Below are 13,398 nucleotides of genomic sequence, written 5' to 3' on the forward strand. Positions count from 1 at the left end.
CAGGATTATAATTGTCACCAGATCAAAAGTTAAAAAAAAAAAATTACCAGGTGTAAGCTCTAGAAGGAAACACAGGATTCATAATCTTAAGAAATCAGCATCTCAATTTCATCATGAACCAAAAAACATCTTGGAAAACAGTGCCTCCCTAGCACTATTCCTGGAGATTGTTTCGATACTAATTCAGCAGTCACAGTTCAGGTCAATTTAACTTATTCTAGATTTGGCCCTTTTTATTATTTTTTTAATAGAAGAATTTTTTTGAATAATATTATTTATTTATTTATTTATTTATTTGACAGACAGAGATCACAAGTAGACAGAGAGGCAGGCAGAGAGAGAGAGAAAGGGAAGCAGGCTCCCTGCTGAACAGAGAGCCCCATGCTAGGCTCAATTCCAGGACCCTGAGAATTCCAGGACCCTGAGATCATGACCTGAGCTGAAGGCAGAGGCTTAACCCACTGAGCCACCCAGGTGCCCCTAGATTTAGCCCTTTTTAAAAAGAAAAGTAGTACAGATAACTTGGCAGTTAGGATACCTGATTTCCTATCTGGGCACTACTCAGTCATGTGAACTTAGATAAGTTACTTTAACCTCTCTGGACCTCCGTTTCTTTCCTCTATAAAATCTAAGGGCAGACTAGATCAAATACCACAGGCAAGTTTTGTTTTTTTTTTTTTTTTAAAGATTTTATTTATTTATTTATTTGACAGAGAGAAATCACAAGTAGTCGGAGAGGCAGGCAGAGAGAGAGAGGGAAGCAGGCTCCCTGCTGAGCAGAGAGCCCGATTCGGGACTCGATCCCAGGACCCTGAGATCATGACCCGAGCTGAAGGCAGCGGCTCAACCCACTGAGCCACCCAGGCGCCCCCACAGGCAAGTTTTATCTTGATTACTGTATACTCAGCTTCCAGGAGAACACAGGAGGGGCACCCAGACAGAGTTCTGGGTAAAAGGACTACAGAGATGAGCAGAGTTACAGGAAACTTCCAAGGAACTGAGGTACCAACCAGAGCAAAAACAGATAGACCACTCAGCCTCAGCATAAGGGGGAAAGTACCCTGAGACAGAGAGGAGGGTGCCAGTAGGAGATGCCAGAACCACCTGCCAGAAAGGGAAGCGGTTAAGACCATCTCTGTTAGTCCTCAAATCTCCTACTTGCACGTTCCACTTCCTATCCCAACTGGGCCCCCTAGGCCTGGCTGGTCCAGGCTGTTAGGGATCAGCCTTCCTGACTACTTCTCCGTCCAGGCAGAGAGTAAGGGAAAGAAGGCATGGATGGAGAATACTGAGCAGAACTGCCAACTAGGACTGGTAGGTAATGGCTATCACCTAGTTAAGAACACTTTTGAGCCTGGCCAGGCTTGAAGATGCCACACAGCCAGCTTTAAAGATGGAGGAAGGGGACACACATCAAGGAAAGTGGTAGGAGGCCTCGGAAAGGAAAAGGACTCTGTCCTAGAGCCTCGGAGAAAGGAAGGCAGCTTGATTTCAGAATTTCCAAACTCTAGACCATAAGATAAACTTGTATTGATGGTGAGGCTGTGAAGTGTGTAAACCTGGCTATTCACACACCTGTACCCCTGGGGCGAATAATACATTATACGTTAAAATTTTTTAAGCCACTAAACTTCCATTAAACAGAACAGCAACAGAAAACTAACATGGGTGGGATAACAATAAACACACTGTGTAGTTGTTGTCCCTCTTAGATAACCTCTTAAATTCATTGGGCTATGATCTAGGATGCCAGATCTTGCCCAGACATTGACCCCATCAGCTTCCAGTATGAAACTCTCACGTTTGCTCCTCCTTTACATCCATGCAAATGTGCTTTCAATGTATTTCAAAAAGTTAACTGTGCTACACACAACTTCTCAGATTTGGGAGGGACTTTTCCCCTTACCATTCAGTGACCGAAGCTTTTGTACTCTCCCACAAAAGTGCTGTATTTTGGAACTGTTCATTCAGCGATTTTTCTCTACCATCTTTGAATTGTGGGAGAGAATTAACCATCTCTTGCAACCATTTCTTCTCTTCTTCATAGTCATCTAGATCCTTATCCAGTCTCGTTAGTGATTTTTTCCTTGATTACGAAAGAGAAAAGTTTGATAGCCAGTTATTAGCCAATCTGATTCAACACAAGTGTGGGTAATTTGGGGGAGCACGCTAACTTTAATTTGCCTTCAAATTTTTATATCAAAATTACACAGTCCTATTATAGAGTTCACGAGGTTCTCTGCATCTCCAGAATACTAATTTGGTATTTTAGACATAATAAATATACAGAACCTCAAGCAGTAACATTTTTCTGTGGTGAACGCGCTTGTAAAGGACGTGTAAGTATGTGAGAGAAGAGAGAGAGTATGTGTGTGTGTGAATGGGCAAGAGCATGGCCTGGAGAGAAGAAAAGAGATGAGCGGTAATGCCTCGCAAACTTCGAAGGAAGAGTGGAGGCCAAGGAGAAAGGAACAAGCAAGGAAATCTCGCATTTCTACCTTCTATACCAAAATTACCTCTTCCCCATGAAAAAAAGAGTATTTGACCTAAGAGCTTTAATCTGCAAGCTGATCCTGGAGGGATTAACTCCATTCACCCAGGTCTGAATTGCTCTTACCAGATACTCACTGTCTCTACCTCCTCTCTTCCAGTTCTCTCTGGCATCCACTCCCTTAATAAGGCTCTCACTCCCCACCGCCCCTCCAAGACGGCTCGTCAAGATCTCCAGTAGCTTCGTTGTTGCTAAACCCATGGTCCATTCTCAGACTTTGTCCCCTTCACTGGTCAGTGGCATTGACACAGCTGACCACTTCTCCTTGTTGAAAGGCCTCCTCACTTGACCCCAGGACTCTTGTTTTCCTCCTCCCATACCCGCCACCCCTTCTCAGTACCTGTGCCTGGTTCCTCTTCATCTCCCGAATCTCCTAACATGGAGTACTTGGAGCATGCAGCTCGGCCCTCTTCTCCGGCCTGTCTGAACTCACTCCGCTGGCAATGTCATGCATCTCAGGACTTTATATAGCAATCTAGATGCTGAGGACTCTCCACTGCACACCTCTACTCACCCCTCTCTCCTGACTCCATCTACTGTTATGAGTCTTATTGGTACCCGACTTGAATGTCAAGTATTTCGAACCTATCCTAAAACTGACCACAGTTGATCTTTCTTTCAATATCTGACAAACTTCACTCTTTCTCATTTCAGTTGGTGGTAACTCTGTTCTTCAAGTTGCTCAGGTCAAAGCCTAGAATAATTTTTTTTTTTAAGATTTTATTATTTGAGAGAGAGAAAGAGAGTGAGAGAGAGCATGAGAAGGGAGAAGGTCAAAGGGAGAAGCACACTCCCCGTGGGGCTGGGAGCCCGATGCAGGAATCGATCCCAGGACTCCGGATCACGACCTGAGCTGAAGGCAGTCGCTCAACCAACTGAGCCACCCAGGCGCCCAAAGCCTAGAATCATTCTTGACTCCAGTCTTTCTTTTATAACCTAGGTACAGCATGTCAACAAATCATGTGGACTCTATCTTCAAAATATACTCAGAATCTTAGCACTTTCTGCCACCACCCCTCTGGTCCACGCCGCCATCATCCCTTACCTGGCTTACTACCACAGATGGACCTAGACTTCCTGTATCTTCCCCTGACTCCTACACTCTGTTCTCAACACATCAGCCAGAGAAAGCCTATTAACATCGAAAACTAAATTGCTTCCATCTGCTCAGAACCCTCCAGTGACTTCCCATGTTACTCAAAGATAAAGCCAGAGTTATCACATGGCCCAGAGGTCCCTACCTGAGATAAGCCCCATCCACCATTCCCTTTCTGATCCCCTTTCATACCTCTTCCCTACACCATTGACCTTCTCACCCCCTTGCTTCTCCTCAGACATGTGGCACATCCCCACAGCCGGCCTTTGTACCTTCCACTCCCTCAGCCTAGAAGGTTCTTCCTCCTGGTAGTCACCTGCCTAGCTCTCTCATCCATCTGACTCAAAGATTTACTTTCTCAGTAAAACTGTCCTTGATGACCCTTTTGGAACTACAACCCCCTTGCTTAATTTTTCTTCATAGCTTTTATCAACATCAAACATTGAATATCTTACTCCTCTCACTAGGTAAGAAGCTCTAATGGGGACAAGAGTTTTTGTCCATTTTCTTAACTGCTATATCCCCATGACCTAACATAGTACCGGGCACACAACACATATTTGTTGTATTAATAACTAAACTAAAAATTATAACAACTTATGGTTTATCAATGTATAATTTTTTCATGTACAAATTAACATGAATTTATTCATTAGTGTTTATAAATATATAATAAAAATTTATTAATGATGAGTGACTAAATGAGTGGTTAGTTCAACACCTTACTAAGAACTGGGCACTGTAGGAACGAAAGTCTCTCTGTGACTGGGAGCACGGGGCAGTTTCAGAGGGAAGAGCTTGGTCAGCTATGGAGCCTCAAGACGGCATGGAGCCTGAGGGATTCAGTGGGCAGAGGAGACAGAATGTGGGAATGATTTAGACAGGGAAGGGGAGTTCCCAAAAGTAAGTTGCTAACATGGTCACTTGCAGGACTTGGAGGCCGGCTCTGAACACCAGCATTAAAATAACAGCACTCGTCCAGAAGACTGCCCACCTCAGTTTACTGAAACTCTGCTCATTCTTCAGAATTAGCTCTAACCTTCACTGACTTCTCAAAGTCAACCCTATGCCTTCCCGCTCAGTCCCCTTCCCAATCCTGCTGGCAGGAGAGGGAAAAACCAAATAATTCAGGAAGAAGCAGGGACAGGGCGTGGCATGCCTATCTCCCACCACATCTTTCTTTATTATCCACCGTGTGGATCTTCTCCCATCACGAGAACCCCGTAACCACAGAGCACTAAAAGGGACTTGGAAAGCACTCAAGTACTTCACACACATCTTATTTCACTCTTCCTTTATCCATGAAATGCACACTTTAATGGGAAAAAAATTACAGGATAGGGGCGCCTGGGTGGCTCAGTGGATTAAGCCGCTGCCTTCGGCTCGGGTCATGATCTCAGGGTTCTGGGATCGAGTCCCGCATCGGGCTCTCTGCTCAGCGGGGAGCCTGCTTCCCTCTCTCTCTGTCTGCCTCTCTGCCTACTTGTGATCTCTATCTGTCAAATAAATAAATAAAATCTTTACAAAAAAAAAATTACAGGATATCACAGACACACTATCAACAAAAATGAAGCTTGCTAGAAAAGTCTACAGAAAAGAATGCTGAAAAATCTTTAAAAAAAAAAAAAAAAAACGGGGCGCCTGGGTGGCTCAGTGGATTAAGCCGCTGCCTTCGGCTCAGGTCATGATCTCAGTGTCCTGGGATCGAGCCCCGCATCGGGCTCTTTGCTTGGCGGGAGCCTGCTTCTCTCTCTCTCTCTGCCTGACTCTCCGCCTGCTTGTGATCTCTCTCTCTGTCAAATAAATAAATAAAATCTTTAAAAAAAAAAAAAAAGAAAAGAATGCTGAACAGGGAGTAGAGCAGGATGGAACAGAAGGAGAAAGGCACGGGAAGTAGTTCTCTCACCTAACAGATACTGAAAACACAGAAAAGGACTGTCCTGCGTCTGGACATGAACGAAAACGAGACTCACCGTTGCTTCACAGCCGGAACACTGGGATCCTTGAGACTGATTTTACCGATCTGATTGTACACATCTTGAATGTTTTTCAGGAGTTCATTATTTTTGAAAATACAAGTCTCTAGTAATTTGTTTTCTTCAGTGAGCTCTCCGTGCACGCCATCGTCACGGGTCTCAGATAACTTTCGGGACAGAGCGACGAGAAGTTTGTCACAGGTGTCCTCACCCCGTTCGGCGTCTTTAAAGCTTATGCCGAGCGTTTTCAAACGTTTATCCAAGTGTCTGGCCTGGTCCTTCATCAGACTGATTTCTCTTTCTTTATTTTCTGCTGTCACCGTGTTTTCTCGCACTACCTGTGTATCTGTAACAGGCTCGAAAGAGAGCTCAGCTGTTCTCAGAGAAGCCAGAAACTCCTCCAGAGCTGTGAGTGCGTCTTTACTCCTCTGGACCTGGTGGTTCACTTCTTCGAGTTGTGTTCTGTGTTTCTGCAGAATCTCCCGAGTCGCACGTAGATCAAGCGGGTGTAACTCCTTTAGTGCAAAGTCGCCCGACTGTTCCAGGTTGTTATATATTTCAATCTGTCCAGCTATGGCATCTTGGATATTCTAAAATAAAGGAAGGAATGCTGAAAAGGCTGAGGCAGAAGAAAAGGCAGACTGCACACCAGAAATGAACCTAAACTTACAATGTCTAGGTGGCATCTAGAAAATGGCTTCTGGGTTTTTCTAAGGCGGACAGTTTTAACAGAAGGAAATATTTTAATTAAAAGGATCAGATGGCCCAGCTGTTTCATTATCTGATAACCTTCCTGATGTCTCAATCCCCCCAAAGAAAACAAGTATATAACTCTACTGCTTCAGTGAAAATAGAGATTAAGCTGTTGAGACATCTGTTTATAATCTGAAAAATAAAACTTTAATTTTTTTCATTTGAAATGAGACTTGGGGGTTGGAGAGAAGGGTAACAGGGTGATGGGCATTAAGGAGGGCACTTGATGTAATTAGCACTGGGTGTTGTATGCAACTGATGAATTACTAAATTCTACCCTTGAAACCAATAATATATTGTATGTTAACTACACTGAATTTAAATTAAAAATTTTTTAAATTAAAAAAAATTTTTTAAATGAGACTTGGAATAAGTAAGCCTTAGAATATGCATGTGAGTCTAGGACAATATTTAGGATTTCAGCCATTGGAAAAGACATTCACAAGCAAACCTTCATTTTGAATTCAAAGAAAATACCTAATTATTTACCCCACCGTACCTACTTTCAAATTTGCAAGGAACTGCGAGTTGAGAAACAAGTAAGTCTAAATTATTGAAGGCTCTTCTGCCATTGCTTATAGTCTAACTGTATACCATTGATGCATAATTAAAAATCTCTGAAGAACTGAATTATTCTATGAGTACACTGGGAGAACTTCTAATTACCTTCAGGTTTTGATAAATGCCGTCAGCATCAATGAGATGAAATTCTTGAATGACGATTTCACGGAGGAGCAGGTCGGAGCCACAGAGCAGAAGTGATTCCTTCTCCACAGGTAACACAATCTTCACTGCGGTCTCCAAAGATTCCATTCTGGGTGAAAAATAAACCAGACATAACGGAAAAAGACAACATAAAGATATTCTATAAAATATATTAATGCCATGATTTAACTAAGACATACAATGATATGTACAGATCATCACATTAAAACCCAAAACCAGCAAAATTAAAAACAAAAAACCTTTCAAAAACTAAACCCAGCAATCCAAAATCCCAAAGAATAAGTGGTTTGTTATATCCAATATTCTTAATAGCATAATACATAATACATACTAAGTGGAAATTTATTGTCAAATATTCTAAGCCTTACCCCTACCTTTTTTTGAACTCTTTTTTTTTTTTTTAAAGATTTATTTATTTATTTTAGAGAGAAAGAGAGAAAGCAAGTAGGGGGAGGGACAGAGGGAGAGAATACTTCAAGCAGACTCCCCACTGAGTGTGGAGCTCAACAAGGGGCTTGATCCCACGACCCATGAGATCATAACCTGAGCCAAAACCTCTGTATCTTCTGAAATACAAAATATTGAATGTAATTTAAGTTTGCCTTTGATGACAAAGAAATGTCATTATAAATCATTTTATTAGTGAAAGTACAATAGAATTCAAAGAAATAGGCTCTATTAATAATAAATCGAAATGTGTGACCTTGGACAAATAACATACAGCCTCTGAGCCCATTTCCTCCTACATAAAATGGGGATGTGTTCTGGGGAAGCGCATCCTATGTATAGGGGATAGTAACAGCACTCTCACTTTAGAAATGAGAAAACCAAGGCCCAGAGAAGTGACATGGCCAAGTTCATGCCCAAGGGCAGATGGGGTGGGGGGAGGGGATGAAGTAGTGGGGTAAGGGGTGGCGCCAGGCAGGGCATGGCCTTTGGAACTCAACAGAGTTTAAGTTCCACCTAAGTCTCTGGCTGGTGGGGTGGCTTGATGATGTTGTTTAAATTCCCTAATGGCAATCATAGTATCCTCTCTCACTGTGGTTGTGAGAACTAAATATAATAGCATACTTAGTATAGTATTAGCCTAGCGTAAAATAGCATTAAAAACTCAGTAAACTCATGGTTAACAGATCTCAGAATTATACCTGGTATTAAGAGTCATCTGAAACTCTCTTTCCTTTTCCTTTAATCTGTCTCTCGTGTTCCTTATTAAAGGCTTCTTTATGTCACTGTCAAGCTCTTCTAACTTCAATGAGGTGAATTCAAACTCTTTCCAGCAGGCATCAGTTTCATCTCTTAAGACCTAGGTGAACCACATGAAGTAAGCTATCAACTAGTGGGTTAATAGGCACAATTATTCTGTTCTTACAAAATGAGGACATTTGCCAACCATTAACACAGAGTTTCACATGAAAATACATTATAAGTATTTGTATATCTCATTTAATTAATAAAATTAATTAAATTTAAAAATATTTTCCAACCATCTGCAAGTGAAGTATCCTTCAGGGAACAATGATCTTAACTGTCTTCTTACAAGTCCCATTCAGTGAAGTCAAGGGAGTCAACAACAAAGGAACAAACTCCCTTCCCATAAGCAGGTGCACAGAATATAATTCAGAAAGATACATGCAATGTAAGAACAGATATCCTACTTCCTCTAGATAATAAATCTTTGTTTCTCCCTAAACTGAAAACAAAACTAGAGTGAACCAAAACTGTTTCTATCAAATAAGAAGTGAATGAAATTAAATTACGATTTATAATTAAACACCTAAAAATTCAATACTATTCTAGCTCCTTATCTTGTTATTTTTTTTGTGTGTGTTTTTTTTTAAAGGCGCTGCTACAGAATTTACTGAGTGCCGATCATTATAATTTGTTCTTCACCTTCCCCATGGATTATTGCAGCTTTTATAACCAACTCATTATTCAGTTACTGGAGTAAGGTCTCAAGACAGTTTCTTAATTGTGATGAAAACGTGCTAAATTCATCACTTGAATGACAGAGATTTTAACATATTAATTCTGCTTGCTCAGATGGAAAATAGAGAGGAGCCAGATGGTAGAGTCTGACTCAGGAACTGCCATCATAAAGGGAAGATCACTAAAGGGCACTATAGGCTCTCCTGTGGCCCTTTCCTCCACCTGCTGGGTTTTCTGTAAGGGATCATTCTAATGCACTTCCAAGTATACAGCAGTATTGTTCTGCACTGCACAGATTGTTTTCAAAATAAGGGAGATCTTTATTTGTACGGCTTACGATTGGTTTGCCCAACACTAGACAGTTTTCTCTGAAGCGCCAGAGCCAAATGGCTCTCCAGAAGATTATCCACAACTCAGAGCAAAATATCCCTCCATTGCCTGCCCCTTCCTAACTGCCCCAACATCAGATAGATAAGTGACAATTTGGTAAAAATGATGATGACTGAAATAAATATTCAGAGCCACTGGTTTCTCATGTATTGTTAATTTGAGAGCAACACAGTTGGACTACTGGTTGAAACTGCCTCGAAACACATCGTTTTGAGCAATTCTTCTGAAGCCCTCATTCCCATCCTAAACATAATCCAAAACTCTCCAAGCCACAGTATCTTGACTACCAAATTAGAGCACGAGCAATAAATTAGGACCCCAAAACCAAGTCTTTCCTGGGCTTGGTAGCTGAATGCAAATCACTCTCTGAAATAGAATAATGTTAGAAATGCAATCCAACAGAGAGAATTCTTTGGAAACATCTAGCACATGTGACCTCAACAAAAACAGTGAATTCTATACAGATGGTGGTATTATTTTCTAATAGAAGATAAAACTTCTCTACTGATCTTTTTGGTAATTACCCATAGATCTGTCAGTTTATCCTGCAGACAAGCACTACTCCTTTCCTTGTCACTGGAGAAATCAGAAATAATTCTGAATTTGTTATTTTCCAGGTATAGCTCAAGATTTTCTCTGTGGATATCATACCTGGGAAAAAATTAAATGCAATATTACTTAATTTTAATAAGACAAAACATTTTTTACTTATAATTTTTAATTTATAATTTTTTAATTTATAATTTTTAATTATATATGAAGAAATCTCAGGGAATTCGTGCTTAAGTTACCAGACCATGTGCAAAAAAATTATGACTTACGGATTATAAGCATGTATTAAAGTATAACATGTTTGCATTAATGAAATATTTTTGGTGGATTTTCCAGTTATGTAAAGGGGTTACCTCTCTTGTAAACAACTGAGGGCTGCATTGTGATCCTTTTCAGACTTCTCCATAGAGCTTCCCTCCTGTTGAGGCTTTAACTTGGATTTCAGGCTAAAATTCTTCATCGATCCCATTGTCCAAGTAAATATGCAAAATAGCAAACATAATATCTTCAGTATACTTAACTGGGATATACATAGACAAATGGAATATACAACTAGAATATACATACACACGCATAAGATATTTCGATATACTTAACTAAATTGGAAAAGATAAAAACACTTTATAATACAAAGATATGTCACTAATTTTTTATACCCCAAACCAGGAGATAATACAACTTATTTGAAGCTTCTCAGCTCCAAGAAAGGTCTTCCCCTAGGACAGAGATTTATGACACTGAGTTTCACCTTCTAATTGGTATGTCAACACAACAACACTGGTTGTGTTCTCCCAACCACAAAATATTGTATCCGCCTGTGACCTCATAGCCACAGTCAAAAGCAGATCTCTGAATTCAAATACACCTCGTCCTTCCCTCAACTTCGGACTGGCAGTCTGGGCTGAGACATATAGTCCATGCCCACTTACCAAAAATTCAAGAATTCAGAAAAATTCAATTCCTGAGAAAAGTAGAGGACATCCTACTGAGAAAAAGACAAATGATAAATGAACTAGTTCAGCTCAGTGAAGCTGAGGCATCTGTACGGATTAAACTCCACCTCTGGTATCCTCAACAGTTATGTCCACAGACAACATGTATTCATAATGGCGGCAAATGGTCTCTTTCTGAAAGACCTGTTTGTAACCTCAGAGAAGATAAAGTGACGCTCACTACAGCTATGGCTCGTTGTTTTATAATTATTGGAAAAGAAGTCTTCCTTGCATTATTTAAACGGGAATTCTTGGCTGATGAAAATAATCAGATAATTAAAACCAACAATTAACGAGAAGTGGATTACTATAACACTTGGCCTTTTCATTACTAGGTTTGCTCCTAAAATACATTATCCACATTTAACACCTTTTTGGTTGATGGCTGATCACATGATTTTGCAGATGGTACCTCACTGTGGGCATCCCTTCCTCCATTCTCGGATGTGTTCATGGTCTCCCTAGGGAGGAATCAAAATTGCATATTAAAATAAAGGAAGAAAAATCACACCTAAACGAGAATAAAGAACACTCCTTCTCATTTGATTTCACAAGGAGCTTCATCTCGTTTTTCCCTGATGTGTAATTATTCTCCAGAAGCACTAACTTGGTTTTCGATGTGCCTCCCATCGTGGGTTGCAGTGTCCTATGAATCTCGGAAGCACATTTCCGCAGTCGTTCTATCTTTTGTTCATAATCTTTGAGTGCTCTCCTCATTTCTTGTTGACTCTTCTGGGAAGTCAGCTCTTCACACAGCTCCCGCAAGACATCCATGTGGTGATCTAGCTGGTACAGACTGCCTTCCTCAGAAAAGCAGGCCTGATTGAGGAAATAAAGCAGAAAGTGTGCTTCAGATGAGCTTACATGATTAGTCCATAAGGATTAGAAAGTAACAGATGTGTGTGACTTCCACATCACATTCTTTTATAGGCCATCGACTGTGTGCCTGATGTGGTAATGGGCACTGGAGAAACAAAGATGAGGAAGTCAGCCTGAAAGAGATTCACCACAGTCCAGTAATGCAGTGAATGAAACCAGAATACGTCATCCCAAAATAAGCCTCTTTTTTTTTGAAGTGATCTCTCTACCCAACATGAGGCTCAAACTCAAGACCTCAAGATCAAGAGTCACATGCTCTACAGACTGAGCCAGCCAGCCAGCCTCTAAAATACACCTTTTTGATGTGAAAATTATTTTGAGCTAAAGGCAATTAAGAAGCAGTAAACACAAAAAAAGTTCCTTGCTTCCTGCCTAACAGCCAGAAATAAAGTCTCTTTTTATTAGAGACAGACTCTCGTCAGCCCAAAGATAGTACCAGAGGAATCTGCGAACAAACCTTGTTAAACTAACCCTTATCTTTGTCTTGTCAATTCTGGTCTCTTTGTCTAAAAGGTATAAAAAACTCCTTCTCTGGCTACTTCTCTGGGTCTTCATCCTCTTGCGAAGGCTCCCGTGTGAATGTAACAATTCAATAAAGTATGTATGCTTTGTTCCTGTCCGTCTTTGTCATTTTCATTCTCAGGGACCCTCAAGGGGCCCTTTCTACTCCCCTACAGCAGTCACACACACTATGGGTAGCTAGTGTGACAAGTGTTACGATAGAGCCACTGCCTGCTGTAAGGAGTCAGAGAAAACCTACCTTACATGTGGGAACCATCGGAGAGAGATGCAGAAAGAACAAGGACAAGTCCCCTAAGTAAAAGCAGAGAGAGGTCCTTCCTACCAGAAGGAACAGACGAGAGGAAAAAGGCTCCAGCTGTTGTAAAACAACAGCAATCTAGTGAGCTGGAGGGAGGGCACAGCACAGGAAAAGGGATACCGAAGGCGTGTCCTGCAGCCAGGCTGCCAAGGACCTGAGTGGTCTTCTAAGGAGCTTGGAGATGTTCTGAGAGTACGGGTGAGCCACTGACGTAGGATCTGTGGTTCAGCGGGGTCTCTCAGGGGATGGGTCTGGAAGATGACATGACATGACAAAACGGGGAGAATAATCTGGGTTGAAGGCAATAGCAACACTAGTGGAAAGGAAGGAAAAGAAGAATTGTTCTAATGAGTAACAGAGGGGGCCTGGCACCAGACTCCATCATGACTGAGCGGGAAGGAAAGGGATGGGGAGAAGGGGAGTTCGCAGGCGACACTGTCCTTCCTGACCAACAGACACAAGAGGAAGAAGAGATTGAAAGGAGATGGTATGGACGGGCTTTGGACACGCCGAATGGCAGGTCTCTGAAGAACACTGGTGACATCTACTACTCAGAACCTGGAGTGCAGAGGAAAGGACTCAGCGGCAGACAGAAATTTAGGCACTAACATTACAGAGAGGGATTTATCATTAAAGCCAAAGATGGGGAGGGTGCCTGGGTGGCTCAGCGGGTTAAGCCACTGCCTTCAGCTCAGGTCATGATCTCAGGGTCTTGAGATCAAGCCCCGCATTGG

The 13,398-nt window shown here is 41.5% G+C and overlaps 1 protein-coding gene across 13 annotated transcripts in view; it reads right to left on the bottom strand.

The window, feature by feature from the left end:
- SYNE2 (spectrin repeat containing nuclear envelope protein 2) overlaps window positions 1–13,398 on the bottom strand; it is a 330,800-nt gene that overhangs the window by 188,793 nt on the left and 128,609 nt on the right. For 11 of the 13 annotated variants that reach the window (XM_044231769.1, XM_044231773.1, XM_044231772.1 and 8 more), the window contains 8 exons: window positions 11,573–11,784; window positions 11,336–11,426; window positions 10,327–10,427; window positions 9,946–10,072; window positions 8,251–8,408; window positions 7,043–7,190; window positions 5,621–6,213; window positions 1,907–2,086 (listed from right to left, as the gene is read on the bottom strand). In XM_044231769.1, the coding sequence (XP_044087704.1) occupies window positions 1,907–2,086; window positions 5,621–6,213; window positions 7,043–7,190; window positions 8,251–8,408; window positions 9,946–10,072; window positions 10,327–10,427; window positions 11,336–11,426; window positions 11,573–11,784 (1,610 nt within the window). The remainder of the gene's footprint in view (window positions 1–1,906; window positions 2,087–5,620; window positions 6,214–7,042; window positions 7,191–8,250; window positions 8,409–9,945; window positions 10,073–10,326; window positions 10,428–11,335; window positions 11,427–11,572; window positions 11,785–13,398) is intronic. The other 2 variants (XM_044231767.1, XM_044231774.1) reach the window with 2 other exon arrangements.

This window comes from Neovison vison, chromosome 13, assembly GCF_020171115.1.
Source record: "Neovison vison isolate M4711 chromosome 13, ASM_NN_V1, whole genome shotgun sequence".
In the NCBI taxonomy this organism is placed as follows: domain Eukaryota; kingdom Metazoa; phylum Chordata; class Mammalia; order Carnivora; family Mustelidae; genus Neogale; species Neogale vison.